This window comes from Peromyscus californicus, unplaced genomic scaffold, assembly GCF_007827085.1.
Source record: "Peromyscus californicus insignis strain IS unplaced genomic scaffold, ASM782708v3 Scaffold_2__1_contigs__length_46816999, whole genome shotgun sequence".
Taxonomy (NCBI): domain Eukaryota; kingdom Metazoa; phylum Chordata; class Mammalia; order Rodentia; family Cricetidae; genus Peromyscus; species Peromyscus californicus.
This window is the reverse complement of record NW_026294540.1, coordinates 35705407-35731003: the sequence shown is the minus strand read 5'-3', so window position 1 is coordinate 35731003 and position 25597 is coordinate 35705407. Positions and strand designations below refer to the sequence as shown.

The window sequence follows — 25597 nt, the reverse complement described above, 5'->3', positions numbered from 1 at the left end:
CTTTGACTTCAAAATTTGGATGTAAGGATATGTTGCTTTGAAAAAGAGTCTCTTTTGTTTCCACAGAAAGCAAGAGGCTATGAATTTGTTCCAGAGTAAGATACATCAGGTTTGACCAGCCAAGACCACCTGAAAGGTCTCAGATGACACCATAGCCCAGATGATCCAACATCCAGAACCGTTTCAAGACAACTGGCTCAGATGATACAGCCTCACGGACTACTCCATGATCCTAAAATTTTCTTTGTTTCCCCAGAAGATACAGCACCCCCCTCCAGCAGGAAGTAGTAAGAGAAGCTACGCCCATATTCCCAAATATACCAAGCTGACTTTGGAGATGTGTAAAGGTTAAAACCTTCCTTTTTAAGAAAAAAAAAGGGGAAGTGCTGTGAGATGGTCTGTATGTCAAATGTGTTGCTGATTGGTCAATGAATAAATCACTGATTGGCAGTGGCCAGGCAGGAAGTATAGGCGGGACTAACAGAGAGGAGAATGGAGAGAACAGGAAGCTGGAGGGGGGAGACACTGCCAGACGCCATCAGGACAAGGAAGATGTAAAGTACCGGTAAGCCACAAGCCACATGGCAAGGTATAGATTAATAGAAATGGATTAATTTAAGCTGTAAGAACAGTTAGCAAGAAGCCTGCCACGGCCATACAGTTTGAAACCAATATAAGTCTCTGTGTTTACTTGATTGGGTTTGAGCGGCTTGGGACTGGCGGGTGAGAGATTTGTCCTGATTGTGGGCCAGGCAGGAAAACTTTAGCAACAAGATTTCATGTTATATCCATCAGAATGGCTAAGACCAATAAAACAGCTGACAGCTGAGGCTACTGAGGATGTGAAGTCATCCACTGTTGGAGGGAGTACACACTTATATAGCCACTATAGAAAGCAGTGAGATGGTTCCTCAGGAAGATGGGAATCAGTGTACCTCAACATCCAGATCTGCCATTCTTTGGCATACGTCTAAAGGATGCTCCATCCTACTACAAGTACACTTGCTCAACTTTGTCCATTGCTGCTCAATTCATAATAGCCAGAAATTGGAAACAACCTAGATGTCCATCAGCAGAAGAATGGATAAAGAGAATGTGGTACATTTATGCAATGGAATATTACTCTGTCATTACAAAATGAAATTCACTAGGGAAAATCATCCTGAGTGAAGTAACCCAGACCAAGAAAGACAAATACGGTATTGTTATTGCTTACATGTGGATATTAGCTCTTAATTCAATGATAAGCAAGCTACAATTCATAGAACCACAGAAGTTAGGTAGAGAGTAAGGACAAGTGGGGACATATAGTTCTTCTTAGGAGAGAGAAATGAAATAGTTATGGATGGATGATGCAAGGAGACTGGAATGTGAGGATCAAATGGCAGGTAGAAGGGAGGAGGGGAGCATGGGAGGAAATATGAGGAAAGACTGCTAAAATTAAGGGACATTTGAGGGGTAGTATGGAAACCTAGTATAGTAGAAGCTTCCTAAAATATATACATATATGGTGGTCATCTAAATGAAATTGCCAAATAGTGGAAGAGGTCACTCTTCTTGTCACATATGTATCTTCCATTACAGGATGAATTACATTTAATTGAATTGTTGGCCAAAGGGGTTTTATGGGAATCCCCAAACAACCGACATTTTTGTCAAGTCTGTATGTGTTCTGCACAAACTGATAACAAGGTTCTAGTTCTGAAGACCACACCAACACAATTCATTGAACATAGAGAAGTGGAGCTTGTGCTACTTAAAGCCTTTATCCCTAGATGCTGAGTCTTTGTTACAGGAAGGTACTCTACATTCTACTAAAGGAGAAGCATATACACCAACCCAGCTACAATCTTTTTGCTCTGCAATAGTGTCCTACCTTCAAGATATGTCAGTGCAATAATGGCACAAAGCTTGGAATAGTAGTCAACCAGTATCTGACTTATCTTAAGGCCCACTCCATAAGATGGAACCTATACCCAGCACTATTCTGGTAACCAAGAACCTGAGATAAATTGCCCAGAGACCTAGGGTAAAACCAAATAATAATGTTCTAAAAACAAAACAGACAGATAAACCCCACAAAGGCCAAAAAACAATGTACCAATAAAATGACTCCTAATGACATTCTGTTGTACTCATAGATGAGTACCTCGCTTAGCCCTCATCAGAGAAGCTTCCTCTTGCAACAGATAGGAACAAATATAGAGACCCACAGCCAGACAATCATCAGTGTGAGAGATGTTTGCAACACTCAGCCTTAAACAGGATGTCTCTATCAAATCCCTCCATTCAGGTCTAAGGGAACTCAATGGGAGAGGAGATGGAAGAGTATAAAAGCCAGAGTTGATGGAGGACATCAAGGAAACAAGGCTGTGTACATTAACAGGATAAATGACTCTATGGACTCACAGACACTGAGGCAGCAAGAACATGGGTCTATGCCAGAAGGGGTCCTAGAGCTAAAAGAAGAAGAGAACACATGCTCCCTGACCCAGTAGCTATCTCCAATTGACAACCACTTGCAAATGAAAACCTAGTTTTCTCCAAAGGAGTCTCATTGGGGAAACAAACTACTTTTAAGGGTAATCTGCCTATCTAGAAGCAGGTGGCCAACAGAAAATGAACCCAACAGCATGTTTGGAGGTTCCTTGTCTCATACTGTTGTGTCTGGACTTTTTGTTTATCTTATTTTTTTAAGTTTTATTTTCATAATTTAATTTTATTTTATATATTTTTACTTTTTTCCTCTCTTTTTACCCTACAGGCATTTTGCATATATATCATGACCTCTAATTTAATGTTCACATAGAATTCCTGAGTGAGTGAATGAGTAAGTCTCTTGTGCCTACTCCTTGTGACCTCTCTTGGACTCTTTTCCCTCTGTTTGTTTTGTTTTGTCCTATTTCAATGTTTCAGTTTTTTATATTATATTATGATATTATTATTCCTTGGAAGCCTCTTTGTTTACTAATGAGAGACAGAAAGGGTGTGGATCAAATGGAAGGAGAGATAGAAGGAACTACAAGAAGTATAGAGAGAGGAAACCATAATCAGGTATTAGAAAAAACTATTTTTAATAAAAGGAAAATAATAATATATGAATATGCAGCAAGAAAACACAAAGAGTTGAATAAAATGTCAATTCAAGATATGATATGAAAATAAAATTCAACAAAGAGATGGTATTTCTGAAAAAGAAAAACTCAAACTTAAATGATGCTTGAAATGCAGAACTCAGTAAACCAAATAACAACCCCATCAGATAGCCTCAGCAATAGAATGAACCGTGCAGGAAATGCAAAATTGGGGCCAGAGAAAAGGTAGAGGAATTGAATTCCAAGTAAAGAACAATTTTACATTTATGAAAATCCACAAAGAGAATATGGGTAAGTTTTGGACACCACAAAAGTCCCATCTTTTGATTATGGGTATAGAAGAAGAACATCATAGCAAATGTGTAGAAAATGTCTTCATTAAGACCATAGAAGGGAATTTCCCAAACCTAGAAAAAAAGATGTCGTATCGGTTACAAGCCTACAATATCACAAATAAATAGATGCAGAAAAGAACCTCCTCTGTGACATATTATAGTTAAAGCACTAAAATCACAGAATAAACAAAGGCTGTCAAAACCATAAAAGAGACAAGTCAAGACACTTATGAAGGCAGGCCCATCTAATAACACCTAATTACTGAAAAAAATCTTTTAAAGCCAGAAAAGCTTAGAAGTATGTATAACAAGTTCTGGATGATCACAACTGCCAACTCAAATTGTTATACAAAGAAAAGAACTATACACTAAAATTGAAGAAGAGATACAAAGAAAAACTTTCTTTGACAAAAACAGATTAAAAGAATGTGTATCAACTAAAGCAGCTCTACAGAGGATACTGGAAGGAATACCTCCATCTGAAAACAGGGATAAACACCTGAAAGGTTACAGGACAATTCTAAAACAGTTTGTCAAGAGAAGTCCATGAAAGCAACACAAAGCAACAAAATGATATAAACTAATGAGCCCTGTTTGATAATAATTCTTTAATGATCTCAATTTCCAATGAAGAGACACTGACTAGCAGTTATCTTTAGAACAGAACCCATCTTTTTGCTGCTTATAAAAGACATACCTCACTATCAACACTGAACACTGCTTTGGGGTTAAAGGACAGAAAATGGTGTTTCAAATGAATGGAAGTAGGAAACAAGGGCGAGTAGCTGTTCTAATATCTGTCAAAAGAAACTTCAAATAGAACTAGTCAGAAGAAATAAGGAAGGTCACTTCATATTCATTAAAGGAAGAACTCACCAAGAGGAGATACAATTCTAAACACATATATACAAGAAACAATGTTGGCACCAAAACCTCAGAATAAGCCCACACAATGAGAGTAGCTAACCAAAACATAGCCAACACCAAAAGAGTTGACAGGAAGAAATCATCAAAATCCAGGCTGAAATGAGTGAAATGGAAAGGAAAAAAAATCAACACAAGGAATCAATGAAGTGGGTTGGTTCTTTGAAAAGATTAACAAGATTCACAAACTTTTAGGGAAATTAACTAAAAGAAAGCTATAAGAGGCCCAGACTAATAAAATGTGAGATGAAAAGGGAGATTTTGCAATACTTGATCCTAATTTATGTGTAGGAGAACACCATATGCTTCAGTGCCACACCTGTGGTGATTATATCTTCCATCATTCCTGTCACATAAAAGATTAATGAGGAAAAAGTTTTTTATTCTGTAAAAAAAAAACAAAATCAAACTCATGAGTTAAAACAATGTTTTTATCATTTTGTCTTCAAATTAAAATTACAGTGCCAGAAATTAGCCAACTAAACTCACAGTGCCTTTCAATAATTTTGCAGTATGATCAAGTATGATTTATTTACAAAGGGCATGGTGATCCATATAGAAATCCAAGTACATGCTAAACCATCAGTTGAAAGTAGGAACTGCATGATCATTTCCGTGGGTGCAGAAATGGTGTTTGATAATATACAATCTTCCTTTGTGATGAAAATCTCAAAAAGATCATAATAGAACAAATGTACATCATCATGACAAAGACTATACAATGATTCACTGAAATCTAATATCATATCCAATAGAGGGAATCTGAAGGCATTTTTTTTCTGAGATTTGTACCATGACAGTATGCTCACTCTCACCATTAACAATATACCATGATCCCTGAAGCTGTATACAGAGCAAATAAACAAATGAAATAACAATACACAAATTAGAAAGAAAAAAAGCCAATTTACTCCCTTTGCTGGAAACCTCATAGAGATGAAACAAAAGACTTTCCCAGAAAAAAAAAACATTAGAATTGCTAAAGCAGTTAAATAGTAGGGTACAATACAATGACAGAGAAATAAGTATCATATCGATATACAGCTAGTAAAATAACTGAAAAAAGAAATTGAGAAATTAATACCATTTTATAATAGCTACCTGAAACTACTATTGTAAACCTCTATACTCTAAGCCAAACTGTCCCATCTTCATGAAATCAGCCATGCCTACTTGCAAGAGACCATCATGATTAGGCCTATGGACTGCTGATATTCTCTCCAAGAAGGAAGTGGCAAGGAGGGTCACTAGAACCTTGCCTTAATACCAGGCCACTTTTCCTAGCCATATCTATGGAATTCTGCCATAAATATATGTGGTCTTGGGGTCTTGGGGATTGGCTTGAGTATAAAGGATGGGAGAAGTTAACTGAGGGGGATCTCTCCATTTGTCCGGCACAAGAGAGCCATCATCCATGTTGCATACACACTTACACAGCAACTGTTTTAGAGCCACCCACACTCTTGCCCATAACTTCTTACATGCTCTGTAAGTTAGCCTCTAATAACCTCATTGTTTTTTTAGAGTGAACTTTGGTGGAATTCAACTTCAGTTTGTTCTTGGCATCTTAGGGGGTAGTTAGTATTATTTGGCATCACCCACCTCCTCAAAGGAAAAAAAAATCTTACAAAAACTGCCTAGAATTAAATTTGGTCAAGAAACAGAATTATCTCTACAATGAAACCATAGAACATCAATTAAAGAAACTAATGAAGTAGAAGGAATACAAGCATCTCCCATGATATTAGGTTAGAAGCACTGATATTGTCAATGTTCACACCTCGCAAAAATGTCTTCAGAGTCATTTCAGTTTTCATCAAAATACCAAATCTATGGTTCACTGAAATAAAGATGGCAACATTACAATTCATATAAAGTGTCAAAAGACACCACAAAACCTAGACAACTGTGAATCTTAAATATAAAGCTAGGCACAACAAAACATCTGAATTTTAAATTATCACAAAGCTATAGTATCAAACACAGTGCAGTACTGTCAAAAACACAGACTCAAAGACTTCTGGGTAAGATGGAGGATTCAAAACCAAGACAGAATTTGTTGATCGATTCAGAAAATGCCTCCATCAGATTGACCTGTAGACAAGTATGCAGGACATATTTGTGATTAATGACAAATGAAGGAAGGGCCAGCTCACTGTGGGGATACCACCCCTGGGCAAGTGGTCCTGGGTTAAAGCAAACTGAGAAAACTATAGGAGAAAGCCAGTAAGTGGCCTCCTTCATGGTCTCTGCTTCAGTTCCTGCCTCCAGATTCTTACTGCCCTGACTTCCCTCTGATGGACTGTGATTTGGAAATATAAAATGAAACAAACCTTTCTTCCCAAAGTTACTGTTGGTCAAGGTGTTCATCACTACAACAGAAAGCAAATTAGAACATCTGGTATATATAGACAGTAGAATACTCCTTGGATTTAAAGAAACAACAAAAATCCTTCATCTGGAGCAGGTGGATGAAATTAGATGACGTTAAGTAAAAGAAGCGAAGCATAGGAAAATAGCTACAAGCTCTTAGTCAAATGTGGAAACTAATATTGTTGACTTCATATGAGTAAAGGGTAAAATAGTGGATGTAGGCTGGGAGCTGCAGGAAAAAATGGGTACACACAGGGTTTTGTGATGCAATGCAACAATATAGGTAGATGAGATGTGGCATGTTCAGAGTGGTGTCGTCATAGACTGACAATACAAACAGACAAAACTAGTAGAGTGTAATAGAGTGATGATACTACATTGATACTAGTAAAATGATACTAGTAAAATTTACTGTGGATTTCAAAATAGGTAGAAAACTACTTGAAATGTTCACAAGAATAATAAGTAAAAACTCTGAAATGATGGATGGATAAAAGAAATATAGATAATTATAGTTTGGTCTGTATTTGTGACTTTGTCTGGAAACATGTGTTCATGTTTCCTCAGGAAAAGTTCAGTCAATGAATCTGTTGTCAGTGCCCTACCTGAAATGAACAGATAGATGTTTGCTCTCATCTTTCCAAGAAAAGTTAACACTACATTCTGAATGAGTCCAGCTAGACAGATCACATAACCTTTTGAGTCCCATTCACACCAGATCAGAAAAAAGTCCATATCAGTGCAGACCACAAGGAACAGAGTCTATAAAACCTAGAAAGTAAAGTTCCTGTCCCTCAGGATAATGTGAAGACATGTGTTCAGTCACTGAATATTTCCAAAGATAAGTGCTTTGTGAAAAGGTACATGAAGCCAAGGATCATATCGATCATGCTTTTATATTAAGACATGACAAATCAGCCCTTTACAGAAGAGGTAAGAAGTTGAAATTCTGGTGACACTGGGGGCTATGTCCTCAGCATGAGTGAAGGCCATGGGATCCAATTAAAAGTAGTTCTTTAGTGTTAGATTTTGAGCAAAATTTCATAGAGGGTGTTGATAGGGTGTCAGGAGATAATATCACTTGGAGGCAGATGGTAAAAAACAATCAACAAGAAAAAATTCTCTGTGCATAGAAACATCCCATTGGGAAATGTTGTTCCCAGACATGAAATCATAAGAGAAACAGTGAAATGTACCTAATGAGCAGACATTCAAAGATGTAAATATATCCCTTTTACATTTGCTCAGCATGTGTAACCTCTTTCTGCTCAGAACATGGCTGTTTGCATTGGCATCACCATTGACTCAGGGAATGAAGATTGATCTAGTCTTACTGTCTCATTTTATTATATAACTTTTGTCTCCACTGTCAACCATCTGGAGAATTTAGAATTCCACACAGAGACCTCCCATCTTTAAACCACCCAGGTTAGTGTGGAAACATGGCTAATATGGCAGGAAAAATCCTGCGACAGGGAAGAAAAAACATTTCACTACAGTTACCTTAGAACCAATCCAGAGCATCTCAGAGATGCCAGATGGCTATGGCTATTTACTGGCTTGTTTGATTAACTCAGTTGTATATTCGACATAACAGAAGGGGAAAGGGACACTGAACTCAGTGGGGCAGAGTCTACATTGAAGATGAACTGATGGCGATGGAAGCCCAATCAGGAGAGGAGTTGATAAGCTTCAGATGGCTGAGTAGTACGTGTGTTAAAAATTCTGTGGTTAATTAGGTGGAAAAGAGAAATTGAGTACTGCATTCACAGAATTGTAGAACAAAGTAAAGGGTATGTCTGCATTTTGAGCTGGACAACTGCTTAAAGTTACTTTTTATTATATTATATTATATTATATTTATTATATTATATTATGTTTTCTAGTTGCCATAGCTTCAATGTAATCTCCAGTTACGCTTTATATACCTTTGGAGTGCTTTTCTTATTTTGCTGAAATGTTTCTATCTTCTTACCTATGAATTTCTCACATTAGTCAAGATGATTTTATCTACCATGAACATCTCCTTATGTTCCCATCTAATGTACTGTTTAATTTGATAATGATGTCACTATTTCCCAAGTTTTTCTAAGATGCGAACTAGAGGACCAATTTTATGTTCCTTCTGTAAGATTGCCACTGATGCCATTTTTTTTTTACTTAATCATTGAAGCTTTTCAACTCCATTAAGATACAACATTGTCATATGTTAAATGTACATATACTCTGAGATCATTATGTACTGAACTTCTGCTGTAGACCACACAGTGAGTGGACTATTGTGCATTACATTCTTTAAGTGTAGTTTATTGTCAAGTAAATCAGCAATCTCCACTGGTAGCATTTGATTGTTAATACTATAGATGGTCTTTAACCTAATTACTGATGCCACATTGGATTTTGGTTAAGCCTGTTTTCTATTGTTGTTTAGAATTCACTGGATTTTGCACTTTTCCTTTGACATTCTTGCTATGTCCCACGCCCTTTTCTTTCCTTTTATCCATGTAATGCAGAAATATTCACACAGCACAGTGAATCTTCAAAGTAAGCAAAACAGTGGAGTGTCTGCTCATGCAGATCTCACTTTAGGAGGTTGAGTCACAGCACAATGGAATAAATGAAGGTACACACATGCCCTAAGGGTTAGTTGCAAAGAGTTTCAAAGGACATGTTCTGGGGGCATCTTTGCATGTTGGGTGGATGTTCTGGGGGCATCTTTGCAGGTTGGGTGGAGCAACAGGGAGAACCACACTATGCCCTTTGGATCTGGCCAAACAACTCAAGCTGCACTCACATTAGGAGATAAAAACAGAGATCTGCTGTGCTCTTGTGAATAAAAAAAATTACTGATAGTTCTGTACCTGTTTGTGTGGTTTTGTTCCCCACAGAATGAGAAATAATAATTGAGTTCCCTATGGACTCTAAAACATTGATCTTAAAAGCAGAGAATAGAATATAGTTTAACAGAAACAGAGTTGTGGAATAAGACTGGGAAAAGGTTGATCAATGGCATCATAGGGATATGCATTTTGGTGTTCTTTTGCCCAGTAGAGAGACAAGAGTTAAAAAATAATAAGTTAAATTGCATGTGAAGGACCCTCACAATATCAATGTCAGGCAAAACCCAGCACACAAAATCCCACCCCAAGCTGAGGAGCTAGTGGCAATTGATGGCTGCTAGAGGAGGAAGAGTCAGTCTTCTCTGAGGATCCTACCACTTAGAGGTTACCAGTGATGCATTAGATGGTCCCACACCCATACATATACTTACAGCACTAAGTGGAGTTGATGGGTTTCAAAAACAGAGCACATTAAGTTTGGAGGGAGAAGTGAGGTTAGGGAGAAGAGAAGAGAATGAGGGTGGATTTGACCAAAAGAAATTATATACATAAATGAAATTCTCAAACAACAAAATATCCTGTACACTATATTTCAAAATACCTTCAATAACATTGCATAGTCTTAGTATAATTAAGCAATATGTAGTTGAGATGATTAGTACACTCATTAGCTTGTTTTGATTGCTACACTCACATGCATGCATGTATTATATCTTCATACTGTAATCCAGAAGAGCATGCCATTACTATGCTCCAATAAAATTACAACACAATATAAATTCCAGTTAGTCAAATTTATATAGAAACTGTAGAAAAAAAGCACACTTAAAATATTCAGTATAAAACCCTCCAAAATTCTGTAGTTATTTGTATATTTCTTTTCAAAAACTTTATTTTAATTTATTTTATTTAAATTTTCTTCGTACAATCTATTTTCCTCATGTTTTTCCCAGCCTCCATATTTTTTTTGTGGAGGGAGGTTGTTTAATTTTATTTTGTTTGGGCATGTTTTATCTTGTTAGATTTTTGTTTGTTTTATTCTTGCCTTTGTATTTTTACCCAAATGCAAGTTCAGCTATTATGGCATCACTCTAAAAGATATTTTTACTTCTATATTGTAAATATTTTATTTTTGACATTTTACTGTTTTTTTAATCCTATAGGAGATAGGCTTTTAGTTGAAGTGCTGATGAAATAGAACTTTCCTTCATTATAAAGTCTCCAGAAACACATGACCATATAGGAACCCTTCCCCTGCTGCTCCACCCCACCCCACTCCCCACATAAGGATATCTAGCTTGTCTTATCTATGTCTTTGTCTCTCATGCTCTCTCTTTCTCTCTCACTCCATTACAAACTTTTTTTATTTGAAGTACCAGCTTTCTATCTTTTTGAAGACTAGTGTGCCCTTTGCCATCCTTCATGTATCACCTAACATCCCCATTTCTAAATACTATGCTATTCCTACACTTACAGGTGCATATATATATATTGCATATATATATATATATATATATATATATATATATATATATGTGTGTGTGTGTGTGTGTGTGTGTGTGTGTGTGTGTGTATAAGCATATATATGTATATATAAATGTATATGTTATGGACCAGGAGACACACATAAGGGAATTTGGATCACCTCACTATGTTGGACTTCCCAAGCTTATCAATTTCCTTGCAAGAAACACATTTTGATTCCAGTGGCTTGCTAACCATATTTTCTTTCTAATCATGTGACATGGGTTAGGAGGTCATGGTTTTAATGTGGTCCTCCTGGACCACAGCATGATACAGAGGTAGACCGTTAAACTAATGCATCACAACAACAAATAGATGCTTTTCAATTTACAAGAATGTAGTGTTACTTTTAGTACATTGACAGGATATAGACTAACATAGAAAACAAACCTCTTGGCATGTAAGTGAGGGGGATTTCTAGATTGGGTTAACTGAAGTGGACAGGCTTTCCTTAAATGTAAGTGGCACCGCCTGTGTGAATTCTGCATAAAAAGGAAGAAAATGATCTGAGCACCAGTATTCATCTCTATCTGCTTCCTGATCATGGATGCACTATGACCAGGCATCTTGTGATTCTGCCTGCCTCCCTTTCTCAGCCATGATGTGCCCTCAAACCATGAGCAAATAACCTTTCCCTAAGTTAATATCTTCAGATATTTTATCATGGCAATGGGAAGATAACAAATACACAGAAAATTTTGCAGCCAAGTTAAAATTAATGCAATGACATACGACAGTAGAAATGTCATTGTGTCTTGCTATTTCAACAGCAATAAAGCTGCTTCATCCTGCAGTATATTTTTTTGTTCATTCTCCTAGTCACACTACCTTTAGGTTAGACTTACACATTAAAACAAACACCTTCCTCAGAGCATTTCACTGGCTGTTCCTTCTGCAAGGCACATACTCCATTAGGTAACATAGCTCCCTATTATCTTTCTAGGGGTCTCTTTTCTCTTGTCTTTTTTTTTTCACCCACATGCTCAGTACAAAATAAATCTCCCTATATACCATCTCCTATGTAGCTTTGTTTCCTTTCATAGTAACTGTCACCAACTTACATCTTTCTTACACTATCACTTTAAGTATTTATTTGTTTTTATTTGTTTGTGTTATTTCATCCTCATGTGATTTGAGAAACATTTGTATTCTGCACTGACCAATTCTTTCCTGAGAATTGGCTCCTATACTATCATAACTAATTTATATTCCCAAATGTATTCAAAAGAGATAGTTAGCATTTAAAATTCATGACCATTCAAAACTCAGCCAGGAAAAGGCAGAGTGTGGTATGAAGTTTTTAAATCAGATGTGAGATGTTGCAAACTATTGCAGATCCTATTCATATCTAAAGTCTGCAATTCAAGTCTTGGATACAGGTTTCTCTAAGGTTTCACAATTGTGTCATGTATTTTCATGCCCTCTCTCTTTTCCTTAGTTACATCCACTAAATGGGGCCAGAGAATGACTCACAAATTTTACATTTTCTCCTTCTTGGAATTTCAAAGAACCCCAAACTGCAGCCTTTCTTATTTGTGCTGTTTCTGGCCATGTACTTGGTCACCATGCTTGGGAACCTGCTCATCATCCTGGCAACAATTTTAGGTCCCCATCTGCATACACCCATGTATTTCTTCCTGTCCAACCTATCGTTTGTGGATGTCTGCTTCACTTCTACAACTGTCCCGAAGATGTTGGTGAATATACACACACAAAGTAATGTCATCACATATAGAAACTGCATTGCCCAAATGCATTTCTTTATACTCTTTTCAGGGCTGGAAATCTTTCTGCTGACTTTGATGGCCTATGACAGATATGTGGCCATCTGCCACCCTCTGCATTATACTGTCATCATGAGCCCTCGACTCTGTGTGCTGATGGTCCTAGCATCCTGGATCATGAATATCCTTCATTCCACAACACAAAGCTTAATGACATTGCGACTCTCCTTTTGTACCAACTTGGAAATTCCACACTTTTTCTGTGAACTTAATCAAGTTGTACACCATGCTTGCTCTGACACCCTTCCCAACGATGTGGTTATCTATTTGGCAGCTGTGCTGTGGGCTTGCTGTCCCCTGATGGGCATCCTTTACTCTTACTGCAAGATAGTTTCCTCCATTCATGCAATTTCATCACTGCAAGGGAAGTACAAAGCATTTTCGACGTGTGCATCTCACCTATCAGTTGTCTCTTTATTCTATTGCACAGCCCTGGGTGTTTACCTCAGTTCTGCTTCAACAGAAAATTCACAGTCAACTGCAAGAGCCTCCGTGTTGTACAGTGTGGTCACTCCTATGCTGAACCCCTTCATCTACAGCCTTAGGAATAAAGATATAAAGAGGGCACTGAGAAACATATTGGGATGGAAGGAATAGAATATTCCTTTACTTGGGTGCTGAACATGATTATGTGTCCATGATCACACAGCTCAGAGTTCTCTGATGGGATCTTGAAAGTGGAATGTGCTTCCTCTGTTTTATCACTGGAGTTTCTCATTCTTTGTTTTCAGCTTCTCTATACAATTCAATCAGGGGATCCACTTTATCACTGTCTGCATTCACTATAACATTCATTTCTCTCTCTTTTGTCCTTTCCCAAATTTCCCAACATTTTTCTCAATCTTTGAATCAAGAAATATTCATAAATCCTCACTGATCACAGAGAATAACGTTTAGAAATAATTTCCTTGCAAGGGACATGTGTCAGACTTAGAATTTTTAAATTTTTATTTATTATTCATGCATGTGTGACTGTATAATACATACATGCTGACCCACATGCTGTGACTAACATGTGGAGGTCAGAGAACATTTTTGTGGAGTCAGTTCTCATTTCTCACTTTTGTATAAGTTCCAAGGATTGAATTCAAGTCATCAGAATTTCCCCGCAACTGTCTTTACCTATTTTGCTATCCCTAGACTCAGTAATTTAATAAACAATCAGATACTAGAGTGTTTCAGTGGTCTGTTTATCATTCCATGGTGTCTTACTAATAACTATCTTTCATAATAATATAAACAATAATATATTGGCATGTGTAATGGTTTGTAACTAGATTTTGTTCATATATCTAGGATCCCATATCTATTTTGACACAATGTCTGTAGTTCCTACCATAATGTCTGGTAAATGACCTAAGGGTTGTCTAATCCATGTCCTTTCAGAGGCAAATTTTTGTGTGTGTATGTGCATGCTCACACATGTGCTTGCAATATAGAGATAATTTTCAGTGTTAATATTGATATGTAAATGGTAAACATATTAGTGTTATATTCTGCTTTTTCCTTATGCATTCATCCAATAAATAATCACTCAGGTGGATCCCCTACCTTAATTACTATGAATATTGCACAATAAGCATGTGTAAGTTTTTTTCTTTGTTGATTTCATTTCCTTGTTCCCACAGTTACTATCATAGATATGACATTGTACCATAATTTTTCTTGATGTTGCCATTGGAAGAGCTGAGTAAAGAATTTCTTTCCATCATTTCTTATTACTATATGTTCAGCTGTAATTTTTGCAAAATAACAAAATAAAATACAATGTGGTACATGAAAAATTACATGAGACCATGGATGTGAGTGTCATGGTTATATATTCAAGGGAGCACAATCCCCCATTGTTTAAAGCAGAGTGGTAATTTTCTAGAGACAGCAAGCTGTGCATTAGCAACATGTGAAATTTCAAGGAACCTACACTTGAGAGAAAACTTTAATTGGCTCTAGTATTTGTTAGAAGATAAATAACCTTTAGTGTAGAAACTTGGTGGAGAAGGAACAATAGTGTTTCCCCTGACTTTTATCCAGGTCACCTGGGAGCAGACAATTCAGGAAACATTTTTGTTGCACACAGGACAATATCCCACAGGGTTTGGAGTGCCCAGGAGATGGAGTAACAAGAGAAATGTGCCCAATAAGCTGGAAAAACATCAGTCTCCTAGACTTTCTATCTTTCAGATTATGCAGCATTGATCTGGACAGGACATGATTTTTTTCTTAAAATCTTAATAGTGGTTTAAGGGCCGGTGTCCTCATTTGGAGGTCAGACAACAACTTGGACAGGTCAGTTCTCTCCTTTCACCATGGGGTTGGAGAATGAGGAGGAAAATCAGGTCATCTCACCTGGTGGCAAGCGTCTTTACCTACTGAAGTATTTTGTTGATTGGAGGAGATAGATTTCCATTTCTATATCTGTGGCTCCAGCATCCTGCTTCCAACCAGATGACCTGGGGATGTGGCCAGAGGCTGTGTGTCAGCTCTAAGTCTCAATACCACCTCTCTGAGCACATATGGATTAAATGGGGAAACTGTGGGTTGGGGGAAGAGAAGTCATGATTTTGTTAGCATCTGCAGAGATCTTACAAGGTTCACATCACACTCTACAGGTTGACTCTGACACTCCCCAAAACAAGGACAAGTAAACATATGGAGATAAACTACCATTGTAGCAGAAAGGGATGAATTTAGACCAGCCATTCAGAGAACAAGCAATAGCTACTAGAAAGAGCTGGTATAGTCTACAGACAGGAAAACAGAGATATAGTGCCTAGATCAGGAAGCATTGGTTCAAGGCCAGAATTTCTGCCTAGAATCCTGCCCAGAAGTCCATCCTGGGTTCAGTGCTCACTTTGTTCACCCAGGCTTCCCTGCCTCTCATGTTGAGTGCAGGCGAGCTTCATGGAGTAATGCTTGTAACTCTCCTGGTTCCTCCATCCTTGGGATCTTAGCAGCTGCTTGATTCCAGGCATGGAGTAGAATCAGCTCCTCTTGCACTCAGCCAAGAATTAAGCTTCACCATTTCTCCTTGTGCTAGGTCTGATCACATCAAAGCTTCCTTCGGCAACCTGTGACACTGATGTTGTGCACCATCCCCCACTACTTTGATAAGGCAGAAGGACATATCAAGCTTGGAGATTAATATCTGTCACCATGGAGTGACTAAAGAAGTCAGAAGGTTGGATGTAAGGTAGAAGGTCATGGAAGTCCTTTGTGAGAGGATAGTATACAGCAAGGCCATATACCATAGACCATCAGGATCCTCAACTATAAATGGAATATTAGCAAGTCACTTATATTGAAACAATCATGGTGGCTCATGCCTGTGATCTCCACACTTTAATGGCTAAAGCAGGAAAGTCACAATTTCAAGGAGGCCATGCAGGGCCACAGACTAAGTCCCTCTCAAAACTAAAATAAACTGTTTTGATCTTAATTCCACTTCTATTACTTACCAGCAGTGTGATCCTTTCCAAGTGCTTTTCCCTTTCTGAGACACTGTTCTTTACCTATAAAGTAGGGAGTAAAGTCCATACTTCATGAGGTAGTTGTGAGGCTCAAAATTAGAGTCTCTTGGCATAGACTTGGCAATGTAAGTTCTCCGTACAAAATTGCCATAGCAGCACACGAATGTAACCCTGGAATTTTGGAGGTGAAAGCAAGATGTGAGTACAAGACAAGTCTAGATGTGTGTGTGTGTGTGTGTGTGTGTGTGTGTGTGTGTGAGAGAGAGAGAGAGAGAGAGAGAGAGAGAGAGAGAAGGATCAAAGAAAAAAGAGGCTATCTGAGAGAGAACATGAGAGGGGTTGGAAAAAGGAGACATAGGAGGGCCTAGAAAGAGGAAATGAAAGGGGGAAAGTAATATAAATATATTTTAATTTAAAAAGGGAAGTATTTTCCAAGACTCTAATCTGCAATTCTTCTTCTTTCTATGCCCATCATGTATAGATTTGACATCTTAATGGTGTCTCAAAAATGCTGTATGATCTGTTCATGTGCTAAGTTTCTTGTTTACTTTGAGGACATGAGGGATCCAGTTCTTCTATTTTGTCTTCAAGTGTTGATATTCTTTCTTCTACATGGTCCAGTATGTTGGTGAGGCTTAACACTGAGTTTTTTGTTAGATTAGTTTTTCATTTACAGCTTCATATTTGTTTAAATTTTTTTATTATTTTTATCTAATTCTTGAATTCTAAACTCTAAATTATAAATTCTAACTCTCATGTTGCTCACATGTGTAGCAATTTTTTTTGTAAAGTGAAGATAATTGGAATCAATAGAGTTTGCTCTCTCTGCATATAGGAAAGACATGACTTTGAGCCCTTTGGTGTGAATAAAACAGATGGTCCATCATCAACAAAAGATGAGCTAAACTGAAAAGGGAGGCAACCCTTAGGAGATGGGTGAGCCTTAAGTCAATAGAAAAGAAGAGTGGCAACGCCTGAGAGAAGGCAGCCTCAACTTACTTAGAAAGCATCTGATTGCTGACACCGTGTGTTAAATAAGGTCATAGCAGCAGGTACAGTCCATGGCAGGTGGGAGAGAGTTGGTTCCCTAGACAGGTACCGAAACCAGATTCAGGTGGAAGGAACTTTAGGGATGCAGAAAGACTACTGCCTCCTGGCGAGCTGGCAAAAAGGTGGTACAATAGAATCTCCTGAGAACAAATGGAAGGCCTAATTTTTATAAAAATTTTCCCCAGGTTGGGTGCTGGTATAATATAAGGTCTAGTTACAAGGCAAGTACCTCCAGGGTACATGCCTCAGGCAAGGAATTTGGGAAGAGGGAGAAAGTTTATCTTCTGTCATTCTTGTTGTCTCATAGATCTGGGTTTTCAGGAGGTCATGGTTGTATCTTCTTTGTTGAGTTATATACCTTTTCATATGCCAGTCTATGTCCTTCTGGATATTCATACTGTATGGGATATTAAAATGCATATTGGCTTAATACACAGCTGCCTATAGTTTAGGGATGCATAGAAACTTATAAGAAGATCCCCACTTTTTCTAACAGCTCCTCATCCTATTACCTGGACAGCTATAAAAAATTTCCCATCCTTTTAAATTTCCCAAACCCTGATCCAAATATGATGTTCCAACCCTTAATGGGAGTGGCTTCTTAGGCTGGTCTTCTCCTTCTGGGAGCCCCAATCTGGGATTCCCCCATCCCATCATCTTTTCTCCTTGCACCTTGGCACCTGTTTATCTGAATAGGACATCTTTTTTTCATGTCTCTCTAGTCCACCTCTGTTTCTCCAATAACTACATTGGAATTTTCACAGTAGCACAAGTAACTCCAAATGTGGACTTTGCTTTGAACAACCAGAGCTTTCTTGTTCCACTGGCAGGCAATGCACCTGGAACCTGATTCATAATTTTGATCCGATGTTGGCCAGTCCTGCATTTAAGTACTGTTACTTGGGTTAGGGGATAGAGGAGCTGGAGTTTTCTGAGGCAGTGAGGACACAGCTTTCTTAGAGAAGGATTGTGAGGTTGGTAAGGTTTCTTTTGACTAAGAGGCACTGTGTTCATCATTGTCACATCACTTTGGCTCATTGGGATGTCACAATGGGTTGTTGCAATATCACAACTGAGCACTATGATCTCATAATGGGACACTATGATGACACAGGGGAGAATTATAATTGCACAACTCAATTGTGATGGTAAAGGGGTACACTGTTATAACAATGAGGCATTATAATCTCACACCAGAGATTTGCCATCACAAAGGAGCATTGCAATGTCATAATTTAGCTTGTCATCCCATAATGGAGCATTGTAATATCAGAAGGTATGATATGATCTCTCAATGGAACATTGCGATGGTACAAAGAACATTGTTATGCAAAAAAGGCGCATTGCAATGTCAAAATGGGATACTGATATATCAAAATGAGTCACTATGATGTCATAATGGGGGAGTGTGATATCACAAATATATTTTGTGGTGTCATATTGGAGCAATGTGATGCCAAAATGGTGCATTGTGATGTTACAATTCAATGCAACATTTTTATACTGAAATTGAAAACAAGAAAGCATCATGATGCCACAATGAATTTTTGAGATGGCACAAAGGAATATTCTGAAGTCACAAGGATTACTTTCACACTGTAAAGTCACAATTAAGATTTGTCATCATAGTTTAGCAGTGGGATAGCACCATACAGCTTTATTATGGTAACATAAACTCTAGTTCCATAGTACAATGGGACATTATAATGTCAAATTTCAACATTTTCATGGTTCATGGAACAATTGAGAATTATGATGTCAGAGTGTAGTACATGCAGTACACAGTTAAGTCATCATGCCACAATATAGCATTGTGATGACACAGGTCTAAAAGGAAAAGAAAGGCAAGCAAATGCATGACAATAGAGACAAGTTTATTTTGAATAAACTCACCAGAGAAGGATAGAAAGCAGACTTCTCTTACAGGCTGGGGTTTATCAGGACTCAGGGGTGGATCAGTCAGTTTGGCCAGGTAGTGTTAATGATTAAAGTATGACATGAAGAAATAGAATTAGTGGTGTTGACTGCAGGAAACTGAGAAATTGAAGCTGTTAGTCATGAGAGTAGGGTGCTGCTCAAGCTGGAATGTAGTTCAAAGGAGATAAGGACCTATCAAGGCTGGAGAGGGGTTTCCTCTAAGTCATGATCTTGTTTTCTCACAAGGGAGCTATGTGTCCCCCAAAGGGCATTTTAATTGTGCAATGGTGCACTGTGATAAAATATAGTGTTATGATGTCACAATTCAACATTTTATCATAAAAAATTTAGTATTGAAGTGATATAATAGGAGACTCCATGCACAATACAGCATTGCAAAATCATAATTCAGCATTATGTTAGCACAACTGACTACTGCAATGTCAATTTTTAACACTGTGATGTGACAATGGAACTTTGTGATATCACAATATAACAACTGAATGCTACAGTGCAACACTATGATGTCATACAGGAATATTACTGTGTCACAATAGTTGAAATAACAATATCTAACATTTTAATAGGACAATGAAACATTTTGATGCTACCGTTCAGCAATGTGATGTCCTAATGCAGCACTCTGATGGCACTACTGATTACAGTGATGGCATAGCAGAACATTGGGATGTCAAAAGCCACCATTGTGATACAGTGTGCAGCATGGCCATGGTGCTGTACAGTCTATTAATGGCAAAGTGGAGCATTGTAAAAATTCAAGTTTGTGAAAGAATAATGAAGGACTGTGATGTCATAATTAGCATTGGTATGGCACAAGGCAGCACTGTGATGGCCAAAGAACATTGTTATGCAAAGATAGGACATTGTGATAATAAACAAGCAAAAGTGTTCTCAAAATTCAGCACTGTGGCATTATAAGCAACATTGCAATAGGAAAATAAAATATTGATCATTTTTGGTCATAATGCCACATTTTGGGTCATATTATAATGCTACAATGGTTCACTTTGGTGTAATACTAGAACACTGGTATATCATAATGGGACATAGTAATGGCATAATGTAGAATTTTACATATGGCTGCTGTCTTTCTGAAGTCATAAGGGAGTATTGTGATGCCTCAGCAGGGTGTTGTGATGTCACAATAGGGAATTATGATGTCACCATGGACACTGTGATATAAAAACCAATCATTGTAATATAATTTACATTATGAAGACAGTGAAACATAACAACACTGAAGGCACAATGTAAGTGTTTCATCACAGTAAGAGTAACTCTAACTAAGACAGTGGTATACAGAATAGTTTGCCTACAACTCTACTTAAGAAAATGGTATATCTTACCACACATGAATCAAAACCAGGTCATATTGGATGGCCCTTCCCCAGACCTGTACCCTGACCTAACTTGGAATATGTTTGAGTGGATTATGTCCAAGTTTACTGGTTGTTAGGGAAGAAGCATATTCCACTGTTCAGAAGGATACATGTGTATTCCATTGCAGATGGGAATCCCACTTTGATAGGTTGCTAGGAGAGTGTGCTGATTATATGCAGGTAAGGCTCTAAGACTACCAAGTGCAGTATGATAAATGGAGTATGTGTACAGCCCAAACTGAGAGTCTCAGGTCATTAAACTATTCTCTGTACTTACCTGCCTCAGCCCTGCTCAAAATTTCAGAAGGCAAGAAGGATTCTATCAGAAACCTGGACAGACACAATTCATGAAATAATCTGGCAAGATTCTGGTTTTATTCTGATTATGCCCCAAGTACTTGAGTGAATCTAAATTTGAATGTAATGAGATCCTCTGTTAGGTAGAGAAAATCTCAAGATGTGAGAGCATCGGTCTGGTGACGAGAAACAAGCTGTAATTGTCAGAGATCAGCACCACTAAAGAGAAAAGTGCTGTTCTGGGACAATGGGGAGGGTGTCCTGAAGGCATCCCGCTGGAGGCTCCATTCTGTGAAGGTCCAAACTCATTGGATGAAAGCAAACCAAAACTGAAAAGATTTCCTGTTTCTCTAAGTCAACTGACTGTGACTATGACACAGAGTCAACACATAGAAGCTGATGCTCTCATGGTCATGAGGAGACAGGCTCTCCCTGAAGTTGGCAGCAGCAGCATCCATGTAGTACTACTTTGAAAGCACACAAGATGTAAGATTGGTGGTTTTAGGAAGTCCTGCTTCATGGTTTCAGACAACAGCTGAGGCCAGGCCATGTGGGGCAGTGCTGGAGTTGCCTTGGGAAGGCCCTGAGAGACCACTGTGTTAAGCAACAAAAAAGTAAACTAAGACACTGGAGATCATATCCTGACATACATAATAGAGGTCACAGGCTGAGAACAGATTAAACCTCCTGAGAGGACCAGTAGTCCTCTTCAGCAACCCAAAGCACAGCAGTCACTGCCCACACCACCACTGAATCTAGGTGAGTCAGCCAGGTGAGCAGGTCTAGAGACTCAGTATTCCTGTGGCCAGAAGATAAGTGGTTGATGTCAACAGATCCTCTGACTTGAGCTCCTGAGAAGCCATTGTCATTGCCTGCCTCCCCTTCATTGATGAAGGAGTATCTGATCCCTAGCTGAAGAGTATAATAGGCTTCATCCATAGTGACAAAGCACGTGTTTCACTTGCTGAAACCCCCTGCCCCACTCTCCCATAATACCCAGCCCCAATTTTGGTTAAGATTCCCCTGCTTGGTGAACTCAACCTTCTTGTACCCCAGCAGTAGCTCCCCATTTGTGTACCTCACCAGACATCCGGGCAGGTGATGAGAGGGCCATCAGACTCCACAGCAAATCATATAGACCACAACAACTCAACAAGAAATGGAGCTTTCAGGAATTTATAATGAAGAAATAACCAACCAAAGGGGAAGGAACAGAGATGAGAGAGGATGCCAACCAAATGGTGCTTACAAACTATGCTAGGAAACAGGCAACATCCATTGGGGCTTTAGGGAGCATCAGTTAACACCACCCCACCACAAACACTGGTCTGGGGAAAACTGGTGTTAATCTCTTTGCATTGATATGAACAGATGTTAGGGTACAGTATAAAGTGGGGAGTTTGAAACAAAATCCTTAATTTAGTTTAATAAAACAATACTTTCAGAAACATAAAGGATTCAAGGTGGTAAGGAAGATTCACTTCCTATCTGCTTCACCCTATCTGAGCTATCTCCAGTCGACTTTGTTGCTCAGAACTTTAGGAGGAGGGCCCATGAACAAAGAAAAGATTGTCATATCATTCTCCATACCCACTCATAAAGTTAATGAGTGGAATAGGGTGGCCCCGTGTACAGGTGAGTAGGAAGGCTCAACAGTGGAAAATTCTTCCTTGATCTAGGTAGCCTTCCTGCTCAGCACTTGTCATTCACATTTATCTTGCCTATAGGAAGAAACCCTACCTTAGACTTATGATACCACAAATTTTTCTCAAAAACTTTGCCAATACAGAGAACTGCTACCCAATCTACTCAGTGTGGTATGACAAGAACTTTTGGAACTTCCTAGCAGGCTCTCTTGGGGAACTCTGGGAACACTGGTTTTTGTTTAGGGAAAAGCTCTGTAACTTGCGTTGAACTGGTGAATAATCCACACTTGATCATTCCATGTGCTGGCCCATCTCCTCGTGGGTAGTTTGGCCCAGGCTGCACCGAAAAACTCAAAAAGCATCATGGCTCTCCACAAAGGATTCCAAGAGGGAGGTCTGGACGTCAGGCCACTGCACCTGAAAAACCAGCTCAGCATTACACATAGAGGCATGCTCTCAGGCTCTGAAACACCTGCCTTCCTACCTGGGTACCTCCTGGCCTCATCAGACTCATTCTTGAATTAGGAGAGGGATCTGTACCCCAACCCCAACCCAGTTCTGAATATAGTAACATCCACCCACAAGTTACTTCTGTTCCTTACTCACTGCCCAGGATAACTACCTCTGAGAAGAAACATGCAAACCTCAGAGTGTCTCACCTGGCTGGAGGGCAAGGTTTGGCACAGCTCCATGGTTGACACAGGTGCTGGCATGGCAGATGAGGCTGGTGACACCTCTAGAAAACTGAAAGGGAAGACCTCTGTCTTGTACAATTCTGTTTCTCATGTCAGAAAAGGTTCTGTCTCTAGGGGACACTGGATGACATCATCCCCATAGTCCCATATCTATATATCAAAGTCATTCTGCATGACAGATGGAATTGTGAACACTGGTCAGACAAGGCACTCTGAAGAGTTCATCAGGAGGAAAACATCATAACGTGAGCAGGCTTATGTGGTAGGTCATAGACAGCAAATGACGAGGGCATCAGTGATGCCGATCCAGTCCTCCCAGGACAATCTCACCGTGCATACACTAAGTACTTGACACCAGAGAAAAGCAAAGCAAAAGCAAACAAAAGGCTGGTCATGGAGCCAAAATCTACAATTACAGCACTCCCAGGCTAAGGCAGGAGGACAGCTGGGAGTACAAGGACAGCCAAATCTACAGAAAAAAAACTTCTGTCATCAAACAAACAAACAACAAAACCCCTGAGTGCACAGTATCTGATTCTATTTACATGGAATTCTACAGGACTGTCATGGAGTCATTTCCTCCTGGCTGAAACATTCCCTCCCGGAAGGAGGAAGATGCATGAGACTCAGGAATTAAACAAACTTCACATCTGGGAAAGCTGAAACTTTTAAGATTCACAAAGATCCCTCCCCCAAGGTTATCGAAGGAGTAAGCAACTGCTGAGTGTGGAGACTTGGATTAGCCAAGCTGCCTGAAGGAGACTCTGAAGAGCTGAGATGCCCAGGGAGGATACTAAACTTGTCAAATTGCCTATAAGAGAGCTTCAGGATTCCAGGTTTTGGGGGTCATCACACATGTTGGGGTAGGCTTTTGGCGATGCAGCTGCATTTGGTCATCCCTACTCTGTAAGTGACCCCTTAAACTTATCCTTCACCCAGATGGACTTTGGTGGTATTGCTACTGTGATTTGTTTTCAGTTCCCTGTCTGGGATGAGCATACATCTATTTCTATCTCCCCCTGGAACACCGTCACACAGAAGAATAAAGCTAACCATTATACCGGAAGAACATCCCTAGCCCTGGTGTGTCAGAGACCCAGTGGGTGACATGAGAAAGGTTCCATCACAACCTGGAAACATGGCCTTGGCCATCCCTAGTGAAGATAGGACAGGTGTATACTGAAACAGGATGTAGCAACTCTTTTAGCATCAGAAGACCCCAGGCAATACTTCCAGTCTTCTTGAGATATCTTCCAACCTAGAGGTTTTTGTCATCTTATCTTGACCAAAATACCTCAGATCACTCATATACTTCACCAATCTACAGTCTTTTGAAAACCTGGGGCATCTTCTCTCAATAATAGAACCCTGGGATACTCTGGACACTATTCATCTTTGTCTCTTTAGTCCCTTAGGCTGTTGGACACTATCTCTCTACCACAGAGCCCTCTACTGGCCTATACACTCATGCCCCTCCAGTCCTCCCAAAAGCCCTGGTAGCCTATCTTAATAAAGCCCATGTCTTGGCATCTCTTAGGTTTTTAAAGCCCTTTCAAAACAATCTGAAATATTAAAAGGTAAAACCTTGATACTTCTCAGAAACCGGCAGCCTTAGTCTATGGAATAAATATGAAGAAAATGCTTGTAAATTCAAGGAAGAGCTCTGGCCAAGGGCAAGCCTGCATACCGTCCAAGGTACAGGATGTCCATGTATGTGCCAGTGTTTGTGGTGTTCCTTGGTTGAGGGAAGGAGTGTTAACATTTTCAGAAACACATAAGAACCTTATCTGCAGATTCTGAAGTGATGAGTCTGTAAACTAAGCCCCATCCTGCCTTGTAATCCACAGAATGCCCAGGACTCTTCTGCCTTACCTGTGGGGATCATGAATTTTGGAGCCTTCAGTGGAATCTGCTTCCCCACTGCTCAGTCCTGGACTATCCTCTGGGTATAAGCTCTTGAAGCAACTACTGTGGAGGTCAATAAATTCTGCAGGTAAAGAAATTCCACAAACCATAGGTGAAAGGAAGGCACACAGCACACCTGTGGCACAGCCACTGCCTCCCAGAGGCAGCCAAAGCTGTAAGAAAACAGTTCACCACCCCTGGGTCTCAGCCTCACTCTCAAGAAAATGATGGGCAGATCTTCCAACCTCTGTGGCCTATCTGACCTTCAGAGACAAAGTGAAAGTCCATTTATGATGACTCTAGGCTGGGCTTTCCACTACGGGCTTTCGACAGTCCAATGCCACA

At 39.1% G+C, this 25597-nt stretch overlaps 1 protein-coding gene across 7 annotated transcripts in view; it reads left to right on the top strand.

Annotated features, from left to right (window-relative positions):
• LOC128120393 (olfactory receptor 1571-like) overlaps positions 1-25314 on the top strand; it is an 89564-nt gene extending 64250 nt beyond the window's left edge. For 2 of the 7 annotated variants that reach the window (XM_052754328.1, XM_052754327.1), the window contains exon 7: positions 25195-25314. In XM_052754328.1, the coding sequence (XP_052610288.1) occupies positions 25195-25299 (105 nt within the window). In that variant the 3' untranslated portion in view covers positions 25300-25314. Of the gene's footprint in view, positions 1-66; positions 12541-12867; positions 14663-25194 lie in introns of those variants that run through there. The other 5 variants (XM_052754333.1, XM_052754329.1, XM_052754326.1 and 2 more) reach the window with 4 other exon arrangements.
• Positions 25315-25597: the final 283 nt, after the last annotated feature.